The 25,373-nt window shown below is 34.2% G+C and overlaps 1 protein-coding gene across 8 annotated transcripts in view; it reads left to right on the top strand.

Moving 5' to 3' along the window:
* The window catches only part of zfh2 (Zn finger homeodomain 2), a 66,411-nt gene extending 43,729 nt beyond the window's left edge, over nt 1-22,682 (top strand). For 3 of the 8 annotated variants that reach the window (XM_043213593.2, XM_043213591.2, XM_043213595.2), the window contains 8 exons: nt 1,131-2,468; nt 2,536-2,777; nt 2,833-3,165; nt 5,001-5,141; nt 5,196-7,961; nt 16,846-17,422; nt 21,512-21,571; nt 21,625-22,682. In XM_043213593.2, coding sequence (XP_043069528.1) covers nt 1,131-2,468; nt 2,536-2,777; nt 2,833-3,165; nt 5,001-5,141; nt 5,196-7,961; nt 16,846-17,422; nt 21,512-21,528 — 5,414 coding nt within the window. In that variant the 3' untranslated portion in view covers nt 21,529-21,571; nt 21,625-22,682. Of the gene's footprint in view, nt 1-1,130; nt 2,469-2,535; nt 2,778-2,832; nt 3,166-5,000; nt 5,142-5,195; nt 7,962-16,577; nt 16,768-16,845; nt 17,423-21,511; nt 21,572-21,624 lie in introns of those variants that run through there. The other 5 variants (XM_043213592.2, XR_006246430.2, XR_006246431.2 and 2 more) reach the window with 5 other exon arrangements.
* The last annotated feature ends 2,691 nt before the right edge of the window (nt 22,683-25,373 follow it).

Below are 25,373 nucleotides of genomic sequence, written 5' to 3' on the forward strand. Positions count from 1 at the left end.
GGATCACCTCATGAGTTGATATGAGCATGTCCGTCTGTCTGTCCGTCTGTCTGTCTGTCCGTTTCTACGAACTAGTCTCTCAGTTTTAAAGCTATCGACTTGAAACTTTGCACACACCCTTCTTTCCTTTGCACGCAGTATATAAGTCGGAACGACCGGGATCGGCCAACTATATCCTATAGCTGCCATATAACTGATTGATCGGAAATGGTATAACTTTGGTGTTTTTAGAGTTAGAGAGTTCAAATTTGACACGAGTGCTATTTTTGGCAAAACATTACGACATGCCAAATTTCATAAGGATCGGCCCACTATATCCTATAGCTGCCATATAACTGAACGATCGGAAATGACCCAACTTTCGTGTTTTTGAAGATAGAAAGCTGGAACTTGGTACAGATTCTATTCTATATTCCGGTTTTAACTGCTAGGTTATATCAACTTCGGCTTCGCCCGAAATTAGCTTTGCTTTCTTGTTTTATATATACGTTTCAAAGTTTTTTTAATAGCATCTTAAAGTAAAACCAAAAGAAATTTTGGTTCGAAAAAACCGATGTTGTTTTTTTATCGATAATCAAAATTTGGTGCCTCAACAAATATATTTATGTAGATATATATTTTTTTTATACCCTTGCGGAAGGTATAATAAATTTGTTCAAAAGTGTACAACGCAGTAAAGGAGACAACTCCGTCCCTATGAAGTATATATATTCTTGATCAGGATCGCCTCCTTCTCCACCTCGTCCACACCTCGTAAGCCGGAACGGATGAGATCGACCGACTATATCCTATATGCCACTATATCCTATTTGGAAATACTATAACTTTATGTTTTCTATGATGTCTCTTTATAACTATAAAGCTCCTTAACTACGTTTAACACATTTGACCAAAATTATAATACCCATTGCAAGGGTAAAAAATATATGTATATAAATATATTTATTGATATTTATTATTATGCTTATTGATAAAAAAAAGTTATCCATTTTTTCGACCGAAAAGTGGTGCTCTACATGAAGATACCTATTAAAAAAAATTTTAAACGTAAATATACAGAGGTAAAGGTCTCATATAAAATATTTGTTCATGTTATTATAATTAATAAATTTATTTTTGTATGGTTCTAGATAATAATTTTGAAGCTGGATTAGACTTGGCTAGAACCGCAACTAACGAATCAATAGTAGCGGTCAGTCCCGTGGCATCAGGATCTGCAACAACGCCAACCACCACTGCAGATGGAAGCTTCTTCGGTCCGCCATCACCTTCTATATCAGATGATAAAGGAAAGTCTCAAAATGCTAACATTTATGGAATAGATTCATCTGTGAGCGTTCCTACCACAGTATTCAAATGTAATATATGCGAATATTTCGTACAATCAAAAACAGACATGGCAGCACACATTGAAACTTTGCACCCCAGTGCAGACAATGATGATTTTATAAGTATACCAACAAACACAGCTGCACTTCAAGCTTTCCAAACTGCTGTAGCCGCAGCTGCTATAGCAGTTGTTCAGCAACAATGCAACTCAATTAACCAAGGTCCTTTAGTGTCGGACCAGGAAATTAATAGGAATAAATGTCCTGAGCGATTTGAAGAGGATGATGATAAAATATCTAACATCGAGAATAATAAGACTTTAGATAATTTTACCGCACAAACGATACCATCCGCAGCTGAAAATTTATCACCTCAACCGAATACGCTATACGCGGCTCAATGTCCGCTTTGTTTGGAGAACCGTTTTTGCGAAAAAACGTCCCTAGAAAGCCATTTGACGAATATTCACAGCGTTACCAAAGATGGTCTTTCTCGGCTTCTACTCCTAGTAGACCAAACTGCATGGCCAAAGTCAAGTGAGACAGTACCAGCCGGTGCTAGGAGCCTTACCGGAATGACGACCTCAGACAACACCAATGTTTTAGAAAATATAAAAATCAATTCTGAAACCATAATTAGTAAGCCGACCGGAATTAAATGTCTTTCATGTCAGCATTGCGAAGCCAACTTTAAGCACGAAGAACAGTTGCTTCAGCATGCTCAACAGAATCAGCATTTTTCTTTACAAAATGGAGAGTACTCTTGCCTTGCGGCGAACCACATCAGCCGACCTTGCCAAATGAGGTTTAGAATTCTTTCGTCTATGATAAGCCATTATCAAGACTCCCATATAAGCTTAGTAATCTCAGAACGGCACGTTTATAAATATCGTTGCAAACAATGTTCGCTAGCTTTCAAAACTCAGGAAAAGCTTACTGGTCACATGCTATATCATACAATGCGAGATGCTACAAAGTGTTCAGTTTGTCAAAGGAGCTTTCGTAGTACACAGGCGTTGCAGAAGCACATGGAACAAGCTCACTCCGTGGATGTCATTGCTAGAAGTCCTCGTCCCCTGACACCTAACACAGACGAAATAGACAAACATTCTTCAGGAGAGGCCATTAATATTGAAAAAGGTTATATTAAACTATTCTTTCTATTAAGAAAATATAAAAATAAAATAAGGAACTTCTTTATTTACAGAATGTAAGTCTGCTGATATCGCGGGACCTTCTCTTTCTCCGCTGCAGTCAGAGTCACAAATTAGTAAGGAATCGACGCCTTTACAATCTAGTCCAAGTACTCTGGAAACCAAGTCGCAGCAGCAGCACTTTGCTACATTGACATCTTTGCTTAAGCAGCAACAGTTTATTAACTCAGAATCTATTGGTCTTCATCCTGAAACTTTGCCTCTTTCAACGGTAGAATTATCCCAACACTTGCAGGTAGTTTTAAATGTTTAAAAAACCGGAAATTTAATTTAAACAAATTTTACTTCAGGGCCTACAAAATTTGCAGCATATGCAATCCCAATTAGGTGATGCAACCACTGCTTCGGGGTTACCTATTAACCCAGTGGATATGATCAATCTAATGCAATTTCATCATTTGATGTCTCTAAATTTTATGAACTTGGCCCCACCATTGGTGTTTGGGGGAATCTCGGCTGGCAACAATGCTACATCCGCTCAAAACAGTAACATGACTTCCAGCTCAAATAGTATGGGAATGACAGAGTTACAAAATCCCATCCCATCAAACGCCTTAATTGGAGACTCAGTTAACATAAACCCAATGCCGACGAGAACTCAAACTCAACAAGTTAACTCTCAGGTTTGCTTACAAATTTCTTATTTAATAAGGAATACCAAAGAAAAGAATTAAAAAAGTATATATATTTAAGCTATGCATAGCAAAAGAAACATTGAGGGCAAAGAAAGCCCCCATCCAAAACTGTATTCACCTGGTCTTTGGGTAAAAAATACATAGGACTCCTAATACATATCAATATATATACGATATCTGTTTGTCTGTATTTCACCGTGGTGGGTTATAATTGGTAATTTAAAAAAAAATGAAGCCCAATTTTGTTGATATTACTTTTGGGTTAATTAAGTTGTTTTACAACATTTTATCATATATGCGAATATATCCTAAAGATTCTATATATCCTACAAAATATCCTATCCTATCCTATATATGAACAATCGAAAACGACTCGACTTTACTGTTTTTGAGGATAAAGCTGTCAAAAATTTTTTTTTATGATTATTAAAATCAAATATTTAATGTATTTGTAAAAGATTAACATAAAGATAAATAGATATTTCGATATTTGCGATGTATTCCTGATCGGAACGGTTTCGCCGAAAATTTGTTTCTGAAGGGGAATTGTTTTTCTTCTTTCTGCTATTCGTTACTAACACTAATGGATTAAAATTATATGAATGAAGTGGGTGCCGACCACTCCTACAGGCCCGAGGAAAATATAAAAGATTATGTAAAACCCTTATTCACTTATTATATCCGGTGCTCGTAGAATACAAGGGTATATCGTAGCCGTGTGAATGTGTATAACATATATGTTATATATAACATATATATATATAACATATATATATGTAACATATATATATAACATATATATATAACATATATATGCATTTATTTTAGAAGTTGTTATAAAAACAAAATACGGACAACAGCTGCGTTTGCGCGACTTTGCATTCGAATATTTTGAAATCTGTAAAAGATGAATGCAAAATTCTTTCAAGTTTAATAAACTTGAACATTTCCTTATGTAACCATGTTGAAAAAAATCATTTTCAAGAACTTTTAATTTTTTGGCCGCGGTGGACCTTTCTGTGGAAATGCCCATATAGAGAAAATCATCTTGGACCCCATAAAGTATATATATTATTGATCAGCATCAACAGCCGAGTCGATATAGCCATGTTTGTCTGTCCATCCGTCCGTATGAGCGCATGAAACTCAGAGACTTTATGAGATATAGCTATAGCATTTGGTATGGAGACTCCTTCAATACCTACACAGTTCAAGTTTCTGTCAAAATTTATCCACGCTCACTCCTGCCCCCAAAACAGAAATCTCATTGTAGCTTCAGTTCGTTATTTTTTTTGTGTTTTGATGCCAAAATGTTCCAATGGCTAATCTACACCTAAAAATCAGCCAAATCGGATAATTTTGAGAGGAGTTATAGACTTTTTAGACTGCTTCCCGGAAGTATGGCCTTAGGGGGTCTGAAGTTGTTGTTTTGCCCAAGCGCAAAAGTAAGCAACAAAAAATGGTTGCGGAGAATCCATACATTTAAAGCAGTGGTGCGCAAACTCTTATTTACCATATCATGTACATAGGGTCGGAAATTCTGGACCTAATTTTTTTTTTTTTAGTTTATTCTCATTTACTCTTATTTTGCCTCACTAGACAGCCCAAACTTAAAAAAAAAAAAAGAGATTTTACTGCGTAACATTTTTTCCGAAATTGGAACAAGATGGAACAAGTTTTCTCTTGTCCACCACTCCTTTTAAGCTTAAACATTAAATGTTATTTAAATTGTGGGTGGAAGAGATAAGTACCAGGTATAATACAGTCGGAAAACTCGACTATAGCCGTCCTTTATTGTTTTCCCCTATTTATTTTCATTCCAGCTGGCCAGCAATCAAAAAAGGGCGCGAACACGTATAACAGATGATCAGTTAAAGATATTACGAGCACATTTCGATATAAACAATTCGCCGAGCGAGGAGAGCATTGTGGAAATGTCACAAAAGTCCAATCTACCAATGAAGGTGAGAATTATTTTGTGTAGAAAAAGCATGAAAAACAAATGTATATAATTTCAGGTTGTCAAACACTGGTTTAGAAATACTTTATTTAAAGAACGTCAACGTAACAAAGACTCGCCATATAATTTTAATAATCCGCCGTCGACGACTCTAAATTTGGAGGAATATGAACGTACTGGTCATGCTAAAGTTACGAACCTTAGCGATATTGGGACACCTACATTAATTACAAAGACACTTACGATGTCTTCAGCATTTACTGAACACAATACTGCAAACACAAATGAAAAAAATGCTTCGTCAGAAAATTCTAGTAACATACCTACATCATTACCCGTGCTTTTAACAGAGAATTTAACACCATTATCCCGCCCAGGATCGGCAAACTCAAGTGGGAACATATCCGATTTTTTAAGTAATAATTTGATATTAGGACAACAGGGAGGTAAAGTCCAAGAATTGCTATGCCCTGAAGAAACTCAAATAAAACCAGAGCAACAAGATTGCGGGATCAACTCGGTTGAATTCACGTTTAATAATAAACAGCAAAAACAAAACCTGGTCAAACAACAACTTCAAATTGATCATTCAGATAAGTCTACACCAAATTCAGAAATGGATTCACATACCAGCCATAGTTTACAGCAGACATTTGAAACAAAATCAGAAAGCGGAAGTTCCGATGTAATTTCACGCCCGCCTACTCCTAATAGTGTAGCTGCAGGCAATATATATGGAAACGTAAACGACCTAATGAATCAACATTTAGATAACTTGGGCAGCAATATGGGACCACCCAAAAAACTGCAGATTGCGGGAAAAACATTTGAAAAAATGTCGACGCCCGTTTTGCCTTCCACTTCATGCCAACAGTATGACAATAGCCCAAGCTCATCTTCGTCGTCTTCAGGTGGTAAAAGAGCGAATCGAACACGTTTCACAGATTATCAAATAAAAGTTTTGCAAGAATTTTTTGAAAACAATTCATATCCAAAAGACAGTGACCTTGAATACTTAAGCAAACTTTTGTTGTTGTCTCCTCGGGTTATAGTCGTTTGGTTTCAAAATGCACGCCAGAAGCAACGAAAAATTTATGAAAATCAACCAAACAATTCATTGTTTGACAACGAGGAGTCCAAGAAGCAGAATATAAATTATGCTTGCAAAAAGTGTAGCTTAGTATTTCAACGATACTATGAGCTAATACGTCATCAGAAGAACCATTGTTTTAAAGAAGAGAACAATAAAAAGTCAGCTAAAGCACAAATCGCTGCCGCTCAAATTGCTCAAAATTTAAGCTCAGAAGACTCAAACTCGTCCTTGGACGTTCACCACGTAGGTATTTTTCAGTCAGGATCAACAGCTATCCAGCAACCCGCTACCACCGGTACGTCCACGATTGGAACGCAGTCATTTAGTGCATCGCCTTCCCCACAAAATGTGTTTGCTAAGTCTACTTCGCTTACTGATTTTAGCCCTTCTACAACTCCCACACCCCCTCAACGGGAGCGTAGCAATAGTTTAGACCACACAAACAGGTCTGCAAAATATGAATGTGAGAAATGTGAATCGCAGTTTAACCACTTAGAGCAACTAAGAGAGCATCAATTAATGCATCTTATGAACCCAGCAACACTATTCGCCTCTACAGTTCATAGTTCGAGCATTGAATCACAATTTGGTCAATTTGGCAGTATACTGCAAAGTTTACACCACGCAGCGGCAAAAAATCAAACACAACCTGAATCTCCCCCAACAAAAAGGCGAAAATACTCTGATAGCTCATCAAATGCCGAAGATAATTCTTTAATTAACGAACGTGAAGACCGGAATAAAAAGTTTGAATTTCTTCATAAATATTTTATGCAGCATGAATCAAATTCAGAACTTAAACAGCAATTTTTAACACAATCGCAACATCCAAGTCATCTTCAGCCACAAGAACAAGGACATGAGCTCGACTTACAATTGGAATTTCTTACTAACTTCTATCAAAAAATGGAATTAAAGAAAGTTAGCAATTATGATTTTTTGCTAGAGTACTACCGAAAGCAGGAAGAATCAAATTTAAAAATGAAGCCAAAACAGCAGGAACATTCTTTTAGTTCGAGCCAAAAACCCTCTATTGAGTTTTTACTTCAATATTATAAATTAAATGAATCAAAAAAGTTTTTTCACTTAGTTGCCTCGCCACGAGCAATTTCGGAGGGCGTAGGTAGTACACAATCAATGCAGATACCTAAATTAACTACTGATGAGCCTTTAACCGTTATCAGTAACTTTATTTTGGAGCAAGAATCTGTAGAAGACCAACAGCTTACAGAGAAATCGTTCAAAAAGAACACATATATGATGAAGGACAAAGACGAAACTAATAATATTTTTTTAACCACATCAGATCTAAATGATGGAATCAAAAACGTACTCATTGGAAATACAGAAAATGTTACCTTGAAAGAACCGAGTAATGAAGGCAATAACAATATCCAGAGCAACACCCAATATTTAAATAATCTTGAAGAATTTTTGGATGCAACAATGATAGAGAACCATTCTCAGACCTTAACGTTTCTGGAAAATGAGGATGAAAGTAAAAAGGATGAAACGAGTATATCTGTTGCACCGAAAACTAACGAAATGGAAAAACAGTCTTCTGATTCCCCTATCAATGTCTCATCAAAACAAAACAAACGCCTTCGGACTACCATTCTTCCAGAACAATTAAATTTCTTATACGAATGTTATCAATCCGAATCAAACCCAAGCCGGAAAATGCTTGAAGAGATATCTAAAAAAGTAAATCTTAAGAAACGTGTTGTACAAGTAAGTATACTTAATAATTGTTTGTAAATTTTGACTTCAAACATTATTTTTACGCTATTGTGACGTATTTTTATATTCTTACAGAGGGTATTATAATTTTGGTCAAAAGTGTGCAACGCAGTGAAGGAGACATCTCCTTCAGGAGGTGATCCTGATCAAGAACATATATACTTTATAGGGTCGGAGATGTCTCCTTCACAGCGTTGCACACTTTTGACCAAAATAATAATACCCTCTGCAAGGGTATAAAAAATTGTATACCCTTGCAGAGGGTATTATAATTTTGGTCAAAAGTGAGCAACGAATTGAAGGAGACTTCTCCCACCCTATAAAGTATATATATTCTTTATCAGCATTAACTAAGTCCTAAGTATAAGCATATCCGTCTGTCTTTCTCTTTCTACGGAAGCTAGTCTCTTAGCTTTAAAGCTATCGACTTGAAACATTGAACACATCTTTGTTTCCTTTCCACGCATTATACCAGTTGGTACGGACAAAACCGGCCGACTATATAGCTGCCAAATAACTGATTAATCGGAAATGTCATTACCTGCCAAAATTCTTAAGGATTGGCTGACTAAATCTTATAGCTGCAATATAATTGAACTATCGTAAATGACCTATCTTATGTGTTTTGAAGATAGAAATGTGGAGCATTTTTCAAAATTTGTGTTAAGAGAAATTGATTTTATAAAGGACTACAAATAACGACCGGCCGCCTACTTCCGATATGTTCGATTTATATCAGATCTTAACTGCAAGGGTATAGAGGCTTCGGGTCCGGCCAAATGTAATATGTTTTACATTCTTTATTTAATGTATGTTCTAAAATTCGTTCGTAATATTAAATATTTTTGGTAGGCTAGCAGGCTATAGGAGTTAACTCAGCTCTACTCTCTTTACTCTACTCTGTAGTCAAGTGGACTAAACAGTAGAACATGTGTTAAGGTTTCATTTTCTTTTCAATTTTTATACCCTATCAGAGGGTTCCAAAAGAGGTTCCAAATGTGTGCAACGCAGTGAAGGAGACATCTCCGACATCTCACGCAGTATCGGACCACTATATTCTATAGCTGCCATATAACTGATTGATCGGAAATGGTATATATATATATATATATATATATGTATATATATATACTTTATAGGGTCGGAGACTTCTCCTTCAATTCGTTTCTCACTTTTGACCAAAATTATAATACCCTCTGCAAGGGTATACAATTTTTTATACCCTTGCAGAGGGTATTATTAATTTGTCCAAAAGTGTGCAACGCAGTGAAGGAGACATCTCCGACCCTATAAAATATATATATTCTTGATCAGGATCACCTCCTGAGTTGATATGAGCATGTCCGTCTGTCTGTCTGTTTCTACGCGAACTAGTCTCTTAGTTTTAAAGCTATCGTCTTGAAACCTTTCACAAACCCTTTTTTCCTTTGCACGCAGTATATAAGTCGGAACGGCCCGGATCGGCCGACTATATCCTATAGCTGCCATATAACTGATTGATCGGAAATGACCCAACTTTCGTGTTTTTAGAGTTAGAGAGTTCGAATTTGACACGAGAACTATTTTTGGTAAAACATTATGACATGCCAAATTTCATAAGGATCGGAAGACTATATCTTGTAGCTGCCATATAACTGAACGATCGAAAATGACCCAACTTTCGTGTTTTTGAAGATAGAAAGCTGAAACTTAGTACAGATTCTATTTTTGGCCAGTTGATCCAACCTACTAAATTTCATTAGTATTCATTAATTGGTTTTATTATGATGGAATCATAAGGATCGGCCAACTATATCCGATGTTTGCGATATATATCCGGTTTTAACTGCATATCAACTTCGGCTCCGCCCGAAGTTAGCTTTCCTTTCTTGTTTTTATAAATATTAAAATATAAAGAAAATAAGTTTTTAGTTTTCTATAAAAAATCTATGCTCCTTTTATATTCTTTATAGAGCTTTTTGTGTTTATATTGGTATTTGCAGTGTACTAAAATTTATGTTTAATTTAATAATTTTCCTTAGCTACTATAATTTTCCTTAGCTACTATTTATACTATTTATGTGTTTGCAGTCTTTATGTCAAATATCTTTATACTTCCCTTACAAGAGAAGAAAAACGCATAAAAAAATGAAAAATTGGTTATTTAACGGGTTATTTAAATTTTACCTTTTATCTATGTTTTAAAAAACACATACACATGCTCTACCCGTACGTTCTGTACCGAAATGTAAATAAAAAACAAGAAAGCAAAGCTAACTTCGGGCGGAGCCGAAGTTGATATACCCTTGCAGCTAAAACCGGATATATATCGCAAACATCGGATATAGTTGGCCGATCCTTATGGGAATATGAATATATAATCCAATTTATTACAATACAAAATCTAAAAAAAGTCTCAAGCTTCTATCTTCAAAAATACCAAGGTTGGTATTTCTACCAAAAACCATTTCCGATCTTACAGTTATATGTCAGCTATAAGATATAGTCGGCCGATCGTTATGAAATTTGGTAGATCGGATCAACTGACCAAAAATAGAATGTGTACCAAGTGCCAGCTTTCTATCATCAAAAACACGAAAGTTGGGTCATTTCCGATCGTTCAGTTATATGGCAGCTATAGGATATAGTCGGCCGATTCTTATGAAATTTGGCATGTCGTATAATGTTGCCAAAAAAAGCTCTAACCTAAAATTTGAACTCTCTAACTTTAAAAACACCAAAGTTATACCATTTCCGATCAATCAGTTATATGGCAGCTATAGGATATAGTCGGCCGATCCGGGCCGTTCCGACTTATATACTGCGTGCAAAGGAAAGAAGGATGTGTGCAAAGTTTCAAGACGATAGCTTTAAAACTGAGAGACTAGTTTGCGTAGAAACAGACAGACGGACAGACAGACGGACAGACAGACGGACAGACAGACGGACAGACAGACGGACAGACAGACGGACAGACGGACAGACGGACATGCTCATATCAACTCAGGAGGTGATCCTGATCAAGAATATATACACTTTATAGGGTCGGAGATGTCTCCTTCACTGCGTTGCACACTTTTGACCAAAATTATAATACCCTCTGCAAGGGTATAAAAAGAATAAATAATATATAATAGTAAATAAAAGAAAAGTGAAGATGTGAATTTTCTTATTTAAACACTCTACGGTGTGCTATATGTATCCATTTTAAAAAAATTTATTGTGAAAACTGAAACATGATGAATCCTATTATTTTTTTTACGGTGTGCTATATGTATCCTCTTTCAAAATATTTATTGTGAAAACTTAAACATGATGAATCCCATTATTTTCATTACGCATAGAGCTAATAAAAAACCGAAAGAAAATGCCCATATGTATGTATACATATATTATTGGGCTGAAGATTATTCCATTAATGCGTTACAACCGTCACAACAAAATAACAACCTTTATGCTAACAGTTATAACAACGAGCCTTTTTTGATTTGAGTGTTGAATATGTTTATTTTAATGCTTAGCTTACTTTAAAACAGCGATCAGCACTCAATACATTGATATGATTTTAACGCATTAGTATTAGTAACAAAAAACTAGTGCATGGGTGTCGAATTCACTATGCCCCTGGGGTAGACGAGTACCCACCAGTCAATACCTAAGACATGTATTTCAGAGGCGAATTTAACTAAGGCATGTCATAGGCGGTGTACAATCGTCACCTCTTCGTATACCAATGAGTATCGAATTGGGGTACCCAAAAGGAGTACCCAAATACATACTACTAAGGGACATCGATTTAGGTACGGAATTGGGTACTCTATACAGTATAGCCACTTGGGTATCTACCAAGGGACAGCGATTTACATACTCTATACAGTATAGCCACTTGGGTATCTACCAAGGGACAGCGATTTACATACCCAGAAAAAGATTTTTTTTTTCTTATAAATTTTTGTTTTTTATTATATATAAAATTATTTAATATAATATAAATACATTTAATTCATGTTTCAAAATTCATAAAATTGTTTAATATAATAAAAATACATTTAATTCATGTTTCCAAATTTATAAAATTATTTCCATTTTATTTCATTTGGCTTAAAAATACTTATGTTATTTGTGAAAAAATTATGTGTTGTTGTTGTTGTCGTTGTTGTTGTTGCTTGAGGCATATTTTTTTTTTAATTGCCTTTTTTTTTGCAATTGAATTGCCCGGCGAAGTTGACTGTCTGCGGTTCCATTGCCGCCATCAGCAGTAATTGCATCTAATATTATAAAAAAAATCATTATTAAAATTAAAACCAATATTGTTTTTAAATTCTTACCAATTAGTACAGAAAATACATTTTGCGCTGTTTTCAATGAGGATTTCCCCTGCACTCCATCGACGTTATAATGCATCATCAATGAATCGCTTAAAATATTTTTTAAGTTTTTAGCAACTCCACCAGGCTGCAACAAATGCCTTACAATTGACACCTGTAATAAATTTTCATTTATTAATAATTCAAGGCAGCTTTCTGATGATACTTACATAGTTATTTTTGTTGTTCTCGTTTATTTTAGAATTAAGAATATTGAGATCCTCTCCGTTTTTAATTGGGAACTGGCTTCGCAGTTCGTTCACATTTATGTGACCTTGCTGAAGTAATCTGATATCGGTTTTTTGCTCGGCTAGCGCTTCCACAACTATTTGTATTTGGTCGTGGGTTATACTGTGTTCCACTAAAAGTAATAAAAATTTTAATTAGTAAATGTGAATACAATATAAATAAAATTAATACTTTCCTTCCAATTTTTCAACTTTATCGATGAGAAGATCTAATTTTCTCTCCAAGTTCGCCAGACAATTGCATTTTGATTGTGGTTCTAGAATATGAATTTTTTAAACATTAGTTTAAACACTTAAAATTAATCATTAAAAACTTACGGATATTGTTGAAAGCAAGACGCTGAATTTTACGAAGGCTTTCGGACATCTTAGATAAATTTCAGGATACATTAAAGGATATTAATTAAAAACAAGACAGGAAAGCTAACTTCGGGCGGAGCCGAAGTTTATATACCCTTGCAGTTAAAACCGGATATATATCGCAAACATCGGATATAGTTGGCCGATCCTTATGGCAATAGGAATATGTAATCCAATTTTTTACAATACAAAATCTAAAAAAAGTCCCAAACTTCTATCTTCAAAAATACGAAAGTTGATATTTCTACCAAGTACCATTTCCGATCGTTCAGTTATATGGCAGCTATAGGATATAGTCGGCCGATCCTAATGAAATTTGGTAGGTCGGATCAACTGACCAAATATATAATCTGTACCAAGTTCCAGCTTTCTATCTTCAAAAACACGAGTTGGGTTAAAGTTGGGTCATTTCCGATCGTTCAGTTGTATGGCAGCTATAGGATATAGTCGGCCGATCCTTACGAAATTTAGCATGTCGTATTATTTTGCCAAAAATAGCTCTCACCTAAAATTTGAACTCTCTAACTTTAAAAACACCAAAGTTATACCATTTCCGATCAATCAGTTATATGGCAGCTATAGGATATAGTCGGCCGATCCGGGCCGTTCCGACTTATATACTGCGTGCAAAGGAAAGAAGGGTGTGTGCAAAGTTTCAAGACGATAGCTTTAAAACTGAGAGACTAGTTTGCGTAGAAACAGACAGACAGACGGACAGACAGACGGACAGACGGACAGACGGACATGCTCATATCAACTCAGGAGGTGATCCTGATCAAGAATATATATACTTTATAGGGTCGGAGATGTCTCCTTCACTGCGTTGCACACTTTTGACCAAAATTATAATACCCTCTGCAAGGGTATAATTATGGAGCAAAGGCAACAACAAAATACTATTTTCATGGGGGATGGCAAAAGCCTTACATGTAAGGTCTTCCAAAATAAAATTTTCGTCATTTTCAGTCGTAGCTACGTCAACTAAATATACGCCTATATCTATTGAATTTATGGGTTCGTCATAGAAGCTTCGAATGTTTTGCAATTTTCGTCCAGTAAAACCTCCCCCATTCTCAGTTGAAATTTTTGTAACAATAACTGGTGTATTGTCTTTTATGTAACAATAATTGTTTGGTGATGTGTTTGTTATTGTACACCCCTTAAATAAAATGTAATTCTTTTTTATTTTGGCCCCATAATCCTCAGTGAAAGACTCAATTGAGTCTTCCTCAATTTTTCTGTGGATTTGTTGTAGAATCTTTGTAGGCTTGCGTATGCAACGTTTCAACGTTTGTAAATAGTTTTCAAACTTATACGCTGAGCCTTCTACGGGATCTCCCACCAGATCAAAAGTGTCTTTAATGTGAAGCAAGCTGTGCACATTATAGCTTACACTGTTGTCTCCAAAAATGGCTGGGAAATTTTGGACAAAGAGCTCGAGCATATTTTGACACATACCTAAGTTGGACGGACTATACTTTGCGGAACATAACAATCTATACGCACAATGAAGTAACAAGAAGACATAATAATGATCAGACGGAATTTCGGTTTTTAAAACAAATACACCAGTATACAAAACAAATTGACGAAATTCAGTTGCTTTCCAATATGAAATTTCAGACAATTCTCTTGGTTTTCTCTGGAACTCTTTTGGAACATATTTTCTCAGAGAAACCAAGGATTTTGATATATTTTTCTTCTGTTCGTTATTAATTTTTACACGCATTTTATTTCGCATTAAACGAATCAAAAATTTTCTCACAACTCCTAAATCCATTAGATGCATACAATCTAGAGGTATTTGCGATACCATCTGTAGATTGATGCGCTCTAATGGAGTTTTTTTATTCTGAAATTGAGGAGTGTGATGAAAGGGATATTTTCTGTTCGAAAAATCCGCATCGGTAATAATGTCTTCCGCTACTGTACTGTATGTTAAGACATGGTCAATTTTTCTCGCTTTTTGCGTACATTTTGCGCAGCCATCAGAAGCAGTGTGTCCAGGAGCACCGCTAATGAAGGCTCTCGCAGGTGCATCACAAATAAATCCCCGAATTTGTATGTTAACATGTTTACCATTATGCTCTATTCCATTTTTTAAAATATTGTCCAATTCATCTACTAGAAATCCTAAAAATTCATCCAAACTTTCTGGCTTTTTTTCTCCTAAAAACACTCCTACTGGCAAAACAGGTGAATTTTTTAAGTTATTAATTTTACACAAAATAGGCCAAAGTTGAGTGCTTGAGCTTTTAAATAAAGGCAACCCATCAATATTGAAATCAACACTTAAATCACTTGGACAATCAACAACACTAAGAACTTTTTTTATTTGACGAGCAACACCAACATTTAAATAATTACCACCACTAATTCGGTGTATTTCTGGCTTTGAACTACAATTAAATTTGTAAAAGCCGTCAACATTGATGTTACTTGTCTTAAGAACTTTAATTAAATCTAACACACAGTCACGCTTAGGCTTATGCTTAATAAACCACTTTTTTAAATTTTGGTTTAAAATGTCATTGGGTTCGTCAGTCTGCCAGTTTAATTCTTCACCCATTTCAATATTAACTAAATTGTCATTGTCATTGTTTATTGTCAGATTAATTTCGTCTATTTCTTCTCTATTTTCTTCATTAATTTGTCCTCGTCTTCGTTGGGCAATTTGCCTAAGTCGCCCTACATATTTGTCTTTTTCTTGTTTTTTGAGTCTACCTAGTTGCCTTTTGCCAACCATAATTATAATTATTACCTTTTTAATCCTTTGTTTATCACTGATTCACTGATTCACTGTCACTGTTTTAAATATTTATTTTTATTATTTTAATATAGTTTTTATTGTGTATTTATTATTTATTTAATATTTACCACACTTTCACGCTTTCACGACGCGTCACAAAATATGCTCAAGTTATAGTGAAGCAAAAATCAAAAAAAGAGAAGAATAAGAAACAAAATAACAAAAAACAGTTTTTCTGAATCTGCTTGCTACTGTTTATCTGTTTATGGCACCAAAAAGCAGCGAAAATTTTCGTTTGTGCTTTGTGGTGGTCCGACCGTCGTACCCAAAAGGAGTCCAAAGTATATACTCGCATCTGTTTAACTGCTTCTAGCAACAAAAACAAACAATTAACTGCAAGTCCACTTTCTAAGCGGTCATTTCCTTTAAATGCTAATTTTCGTTTGCGCTTTGTTGTGGTGCGACCGCAGCGTTATACAAAAAAGACATGAAGCAGAGAGTACCCAAGCCGCTATACCAATAGTAAGCGATATGGGTACCCACAAAAGAGTACCCAAATCCATACCCAAAAAGAACTATTGCCACCAGCCGAACTGCTGGGTAGGCTGTGAGCATGACGTTTCACACACTTATACTGTGTGGGTGGTAGAGCTCGGACAGAGAAATTTCCTGTGCTCGCGGGATAGGGCCGTTCCGACCACTGCAGTGGTCTGCTTTAAAACAAAATTATAATAACATATTAATAATTCCGAATTATAACGAAACTGAAGCCTTTTTTTATTTACATATGTGCATTATAATTTATTTATTTATATTAATTGAACACATCTTTATTTATTAATTCTTAAAAAACTTTTTCATAATCAATTATTTATAATTTTATTGCTTTTATAATTTATTTTAGTGAAGAAGCCGTAAGGAATTGAAATGTTACGAAACAAAAACATACTTTAAATAGTTATTGGAAACCGACTGCTTTTATTTGTAATGAATTGAAATTTTACGACAAAAATACACTCTAAATAGTTATTGGAAAACGACTGCTTTTATTTGTTCCCAATTTTCAAGATTGCATAATGTAAATATTTATAAAGGTAATCTGTGTTATAATTTTTCAAATGTTCTTATTTGACTAAGTTCCAATTTTTTTTGATTTTTTTTTTCATTTTTAGGTCTGGTTTCAAAACTCTCGAGCCAAAGATAAAAAAACCCGTAATCAGCGCCATTACGCACATATATCAGATGACAATAGTTATGATGGTTCAAGTGGCAAGGAAGTAGCCAACGACCTCAAAAGTAACTACGCTTCTAAGAAACTGGATTCTGATAGAAATTTGCAAGACTGTGAGTTGTGCCAAGTCACCCAAGTCAACATTCAAAAACACGCTTTTAGTGATGAACATATTTGCAAGATGAAAAAGCTTTTTAAACAAACCACCGAGCTTTACTCCAACAGCAATGGCAGCGGCAGCGATGACAATGACTCAGATAGAGAAAAACGCTTTTACAATTTATCAAAGGCTTTTCTGTTACAGCATGTTGTTTCAAATGCAACAAGCATTGCTTCGACTCATATATCAGGAACCGGGGCAGATACAAAGAGGCTGCATGAAGACAACATCATGTTAAATTGTGACACTACTACCTGCAATAAAGGCTCCACAGTCCAAGTTGAGTCTGAAAACGAAAAAAACGTAGCTGGTAACCAGGATCTTATTCAACAACTATTCAACCGAAATCATATCACCGGTAAGAGTGTCGGCGAACTTGACCTCTTTGGTCGAATCTATTGATCGAATCTTTTTTTTTTACCATTACACTCATGTATAAGTTGAAAAAATACTTATGTTTTGTTTTCCTCTAGTTGGTGTAATAATTCAATTTAACTAATGTATTTCAAATATAAATTAAATTGTTTGCTCGCTGACATTAAAAGACAGAGATTTCTAGAATGATCCCACCTCTATTTGGTGTACATTTTTATTCTTTCCGGTGCATAAGAAAATGTATTTCATTTGATAACTGCCTGTTGCCAACATGTGTAGTCAACATTTAGTTTTTTTTTCATTATCATATTTCTAAAAGCTATTCTTACATGTGACTCTTTTTAGTATAACATAAATCAAAATATATCAGTTTTTTTTATGGTTTACATACATTTCACTATTTCTTTAATTTAAAATTTTAACTAAAAATGACTAATAAAAATAAGCATGTAGATTTAATGCCTCGCAATTACAAAAAATATAATAACACAGGTCAACAAAAATTTCATTTTCCAATTGACGTATTTTTTTTATGATTATGATTATAATCACCGCTTCAATCACGTCAATCAATCAATAGTTTTCGCTCAATTGGTCAACATTGCCGAATATGTAAAAAAAGGTCGTTTTCGAGCGACCAGCTGGTATTGACCAGATGATCAGAAACTTTGAAACTTTTAGAATATATTTTCGGGTTTATTTATTGTTTTATATAAATACATAGTCATCCTTTTGAAAATTCTGACAATGAAAAATTTTTTTATTCAAACTTGCTAATTTATACCTAGTGTATACGTCTTTTCATTAAAATATTTCAAGATCTATAAATGATATATTAAAGAAAAGTGCTTAAAATCTTTCTAAAGGTTTGGATGCAGAATGATGGGAAATCTATGCACAAATCGATTAAGATACTCCTTGCAAGAATCGGATGAGAATTGGCCAAGATATGGCCTTCCCAGGGGGCTAAAAGCCAAAAACCCACTTTTTGAAGTCTTGAACTTCAGACTCATCCTTGCCGTTAAAACACAAATTTAAAAATAAGATGAGACATGTATTGTAAATGTCAAATATAGTCGGCCGATACTTCTTAAAAAATATCAAAGTTGTGTTAATTTCGATCGTTCAGTTATATGGCGACTATAGATATAGTCGGCTGATCCATATAAAATTATTAGGTCGACTCAATAACAAAAACTCCACCTCTCCTCCAAAAACTGAGAGACTAGCTCGTGAAGAAACAGACACACGGAAAAACAGACCAATAGACGGAAACCAAGATGGATAACTTATACGTATTACACTCCTCTACGTTGCAAACTTTTGACCAATTTTATAATTAAAATTCCCTCTCCAAGAGTATAACAAGAATATAAAACTAAATTTGGGCGGACAGAATCTTGACATACCCTTGCCGTTAAGATTGAACAAATATAGAAAATATCGAATATAGTTGCCCGATCCTTATCCATAATAAAACCAATTTATTTAAATACAAAAGTTAAAGAAATGTCCCAAGCTTCTTTCTTCAAAAAAAAAACCACAGATATATCCCTTTTGGTCAACCAGTTAGATGGCAGTTTTAGAATAAGTTGGCCATTGACGGATATATTCCGGCCATTCAGAGAAGCGTTGCACACTTTTGAGCAAAATTATAATGCCCTTGTCAAGGATTGATGTCGATTTGGGGGTGAAAAAGTCACATACTTTTCATTTTACTTGAACGAAACCTGTCGTTTTGAAAAGAAAAGAGGAAATATAAAATTGAACACGGGAACGTTACTTTTACTTTTTGCCAAAAAAAGTAATTTACTTCAAAAAGTAAACACCGGAATCTGCCTTCTAATGCAACATTTGTATATTCACAATTATACCCTTAAATTAATTATACCATTAAATATTGTGATAGAAAACTTGGCTTCTAGTTCTAGTTGGCTTCTAACCAGAAATTATTCTGGTTGTCGTGGTAGACGTGTACCCCCATGGCGATACGGAGGGCTATGTTTTCAAATGTCTGGATAGTCCGAATATTAGTCTTGCTGGCCGTGGCCTAAAGTTGGATCCCATATGTCCAAATTGGCCGAATAATCGCCTTTTTAGATTAGGATTTTTGAAGAAGTCCTCAGCTTCGACCTCCTATCCATCACCTAATAGTAAGCCTTTAATCTTACTTCATACTGCTTTCGCTTTTTGTCTAGGTAAGGCTTTTTAGTAAGACTTCTGTATAGCGTAAAGCCCAGGTTTCTTGGGTTTTCTACCTGCGGAGCTGTTGAGGTGGACCGGTGGGAAATTTCCTGGACGTAGAGAAAATGTGGTGGCGGTGGATTTATCCACCTTCCACCTTATGTGCCAATTGCCGAGAAGATTGCTCCTGCATGACAGCAGCTGCCTCTGTAGCGTTGTCAGCAGCGGTCAGGAAGGCGGTATCGTCCGCATAGGTGGCTGCCATTATGTTGGGGCTCTGCAAGACTGTGAGGTCGGCCGTGTAGACATTGTATAATAAAGGGTCCAGCACGCCTTGGGGGACTTCGGCGCGGACCTCCCTGAGTCCGGAAGTGGCCTCTCCGTATCTGACCGCAAGTTCCAGGAAGAGGTAGTAAGGTCTGGCCAGTCTTTTGGGTATTCTTCAATTTAAGCAGGAAACCGGAGTGCCAGACCCGGTCGAAGGCTTGTTTGACATCCAGCATTACAGCCAGGCAGCAATACTTGATTTCTAAGGCGTCCACGATATATGGTAGTGCACCACTCTGTGGCATTGGGTATTAAATGAATGTAAATTTTACAAATAAGTAACTTTTATTTTATGTAAAAAAAAAGGTATTTTTAATTTTATTAAAAAGTTTACACTTATAAACAATTGAATATTTGTCGATATCTTCGATTTTTCTTGAGAAATAACTTGTCTAAGCTGTCAATTCCGCACATCGATAAATATCCGATTCGATATGGATATAATATGAACTGTTATTTTAATGGAAGGGTATATCAACTTCGGATCAGCCAAAAGTGTTTGATCAAAAGTGTGCAGCGCAGTGAAGGAGACATCTCCGACCCTATAAAGTATATATATTTGAAACCACCTTTTGAGTTTATATAAGCAAGGACGTCTGTCTGGCTGTTTCTTCTCGAACAAATCTCTCAGTTTTACAGCTATCGACAATTATCGCTATTTGCAATTACCTTTATTATATATGTTGGAATGGATGGGATCCGCCGACTATTCTCTAGCTGCCGTATTACTGAACGATCGGAAAATACCCAACTTTGGTATTTTTGAAAATATATGTTTTATTTGTTATTTTTTTGGTATTATAAGAAATTGGTTTAATAAGGGATAGGCCAACTATATCCGATATTTGCGATATATGTGTATCAAATCTTAGCTGCAAGATTATGTAAACTTCAGCTACGGCCGAAGTATGTGAATTCCACCAATTGGACTGTATTTAAAGAGTTTTGTCAAAAAAATATTTCTTAAGAAATATTTTGAAACCCTGGTGAACAAATTCTAAGGCAATGATTTGAAAACTAAAATCTTTAAGAAAAAACTCTTCAGTGGGAAAATTGTAAAATTTGTTCGAATTCGTGAACCTATGTAATTAATAGACCCCCGCATATGGGATAGGATACCTAAAACTATAATGAGAACTAAAATAAATACATATATAGAAACACTTAGTGTTATTTTATATGAACTGAGAAGTACATGGTACTTGGGTGTACTTGCTCCATTCCAAACAGCCCCACTTCCACAAAATCAATATATAAGTTTGCTTTAATACTCGTCTGTATAAATTCCATTTATTGGTGCTAAAAATAATTTTATTGAAAATTCGTAATTTTAATTTATATATAAAAATGAATAAAATTGAATTATATTAGAATGCTGACAATATGTACAACAAAAAAATAAACATTTATTTTATAAAAAATAAGTTTTTTCGTTTCTGCGTTTTCTTAATTTGTTTTTCTAGAAAATAATTTTACAAAATAAAATAAGTATTTTTCAGTTTTATTAGGATATTGAATATTAACAGGGACATAACATAAATAGTAACTATTATTTTATTAGTTATAGGTGGAAAGTGAAATGGATTGTGAGTTTCGCAACAAACAATGGACTAATACACAGGTATGTTTTATACTTTTTATACTTATGAAGAGCTAAATAGAATCTTATTTCAGGACTCAAAAACGCATTCGAAAATGAAATAAGGAAAATAAACACATATATATGTGCATAAAAGATGAGCATATATAGCCGTATATATTAATACGAAAACTTGATAGTTCCTATTTTATCGAAATATTACAAAATCATAGGCATTCCACGATACCATACGTATATAAAGATATTTCTAAAATAAATCTTACGAATACCTAACATAACACTAGTAAGAAACTCTAAATTATACGGAAGTGTTCCTATTTATTTTAAATGTAACGTAGAAATAAAAATAATATGTACACAATTGTGGTCATCTTTGCGAATTACAAATGAAAAAACATAAATCATGTCGCAATGTCAAAAAAAAAATAAAATTAAGTAATAAAAGTATTAGGTTTAATGAAACGCAAACTAAGTTCCTAGCATTTGATTGCTTTATGCCTTTGTTTTATTTTTAAGAGTACAATGAATAAATGAAGATACTAAGATCTGTTTCGGCTTGCCGAATGTCCTGTTCTTCAAAACATATTTTAAAGGCACTTATTACCCCACCATAAAATCTTAAGAAACTTCAATTCAGTTTTAAAAATATGTGAACTAAGAAAAATTTTTGATCATCTATCATCATTGATGAGAAAAAAAACGTGCCAATGATTTATTTTGCGTAAAATAAAAAAAAGGATATTTAATTCTTTTAAATTCGTATCTTAATTAGTTTAATAATTAATATGTTTCAATTTCCAACAATGAGAAGAATTTTGTAACACAGCAAAGAGTAATTTAAAATGTTTTATTTCGTTAAATCTATCTATCGTTTTCTTGTTAAATGTTTGTTACAATCTATCACCCATCTTTTGATCTTATATTATATATTCATTAGCTTTGTGGATGATCTACTACAAAATTTACACTTTACTTTTTTTTTTTTAAATATATTATTCTTTCTACGTTAAATTAATAAGTTTTTCACTAAGAAGCTTATATGATTGTGAACTTTTAAGCTTATTATAGTACCGTTATCTTTATTCGAAATAATGATTAATTTCGTAAAATGGAATAAAAATTTTCAACGATATTGCATTAGACTGATTTTTTAACAACATTTGTATAACACAATATTCGTGTAAACACATTTAGTTCCCATAAAAAATGTTTACAAACTAACTTAAAATAAAGTGTTGAGATACATTAAAAACTACTATGATGTTCCTATAGTGTTAAATAAGAAAAGTGGTATATATATTAATCATATTCTTAAATGTTGGAGGCTTTTTTTTTTTAAATCAAAATTGTGGAAGCGTTTTTGTTAACATAATAAATCATTTTTCAATTATCACTGTAACGATCTTCCACAGACTTTTTTTAATTTAAAAAATTTTAAAATTTCATTTCATTTTAAGAGAAATACAAGCTTTCCAAGCGGTATCGATTTTAGTTTCTTATATTGAAATTTAAGGAATGTTTAAAAAATTATTAGCTTACGCACACAAAATATTAGTTAAAAAATTGAAAACATGCATACTTATACACAGAAAACCAAGACCTCGCATAGTAATTGGTGGACTTGTTTCATTGCTCAGTTCATAGAATCACATATGTATGAGTATATAACATATCAGGGTATAAGGTAAATATACAAAAATACTTATATTTTGGTCTGTAATTAAAATTGATAATTTAAAAGTATATCGATTTTTTGAACCTTTCATAAGTAAAGTCTCATTGGGATTCTTATAGGCGTTAATGCCCAACTATTTCATATTGCAATCCTAATTTCTTATATTCTTAGTATATAAATCTTCATGAATACTTCTCCATACGTTTGTATAGTTACTCATCCAATGAATACAGTGCAGTTCATGAAAAAAAAAATCATTTAAACATAATTGTAAAGTAAAATGATGTAATACTGGAGGAGTTACTGAAAATATTAAAAAATGAAAAAGATATACATAAATACATAACTATAAAGTTCCTATATATTTACTAATTGGCGAAAAATGTGCATATATTATAAAATTATAACTCAATAAAGATATATAAAAACATGCATTTTATTGTTATCATTCAAGGAAAGAATGAGTACCTGGTACCGAAGATATGAATTGGATCCGCTGGATCTTCTAATAGTTGTTAGGTTTTTACAAATCTATCAATTTTTACCAATCCTCTGCATAGGGCTGATATCTTCTCAGAGTAAATTTCGCAAGTGTTTAATTTGCAACTTTTCTAATTAATCGTAAAACAACCAACTGTTTTACATTTTTTTATCCAACACTCTGTAAAGGAAAAAGACCAAAAATTAACTTAAATGTTAACTTATACATACTAATATCCTAAAGGATTTTAGGCTGACTTATTTACTTGCTATATAGTGTATCTTTCACTAATCTACCGATTAAAAAAGTAGGAACGTAACACACTTGTAAAAAAAAATGTACATGGATAAGTACAGGGTTGCCCATATTCGACGGACCCGTGTTTTTTTTTTTAAATCAAAGAAAAAAATAAAAATTTGGCGGTTGGCAATCTTAATCATTTAATTTGTTCCAAGTAGATTTGTTTACATCAATTTTTGAATATGATATCTTTCAAATGGCCGCCTCTGGCGTTGATCGCGTATTGTGCCCTTTTTGCATTATCAAAATTATCATGTCCGATGAAGCCCATTTCACATTGAATGGGACCGTAAATAAGCAAAATTGCCGTATTGCCGTAAATTGCTGAAAATCCTGAGAAGATTCAAGAAGTGCCTCTTCACGACGAAAAAGTCACAGTTTGGTGCGGCATTAGTTCGAAAACGGTCATTGGGCCGTTTGATGTCGAAAAGTGGTGATTTGGACTGGCCACCGCGTTTGCCCGATTTGACGCCGCCTGACTTCTTCTTGTGGGGATATTTGAAGTCAAAGGTTTACGTTAACAAGCCAAGGACCCTAGAAGAGCTCAAGGACAACATTCGTGAAGAAATAGCCGCTATTCCGGCCGAAATGTTGGCGAAAACGATGGAAAATGCTGCAAAAAGGGGCACAATACGCCATCAACGCCAGATGCGGCCATTTGAAAGATATCATATTCAAAAATTGATGTAAACAAATCTACTTGGAACAAATTAAATGATTAAGATTGCCAACCGCCAAATTTTTATTTTTTTCTTTGATTTAAAAAAAAAAAAACATGGGTCCGTCGAATATGGGCAACCCTGTACAGGATAACAAATTAATCTATAAAGTTTACTTTAACCTGGACGCTCCCGGTTCACTTGAGCCTCCTACCTAAATCGAGCTGACTTTGTACACGAAACACAAAAATAAAGAATAAAATTTATAAATTTAATATATTTTTAACAAATGCGTTATATAAAGTCATTTGCAGAATTAGAACTTGTTTAGAACCAGATTCTGGACTTGCATACGATTCACTCTCGTAAAGATACGACGAACATTTCAATATGCTGCTTTTTCGGCTCGATAGAGAACCAACCTTCTTTATGAACCGTATTTCATCATAAACATTTCTTTTTGGCATGCTCGAATAAAGACCATGTCTTTTGCCGCCATCTTCAACTCGCAAGTACCCGCATATTTATGCAGTTGCACACTTTCTGCACTCTTTGAGCAATACATATATCGTGGGATACGCAAATCACAGTTTGGACAGTGAGGATTGCCATGCCCGCTAGCCATTCTTATGAGTCTTTGATTGCGTCATCCTGATCAAACCGGATCTCCATATGTTCTGAAGGATTATTTCAGCACGAATGTTAAAG

This window comes from Drosophila bipectinata, chromosome 4 (assembly GCF_030179905.1).
Source record: "Drosophila bipectinata strain 14024-0381.07 chromosome 4, DbipHiC1v2, whole genome shotgun sequence".
Classification (NCBI taxonomy): domain Eukaryota; kingdom Metazoa; phylum Arthropoda; class Insecta; order Diptera; family Drosophilidae; genus Drosophila; species Drosophila bipectinata.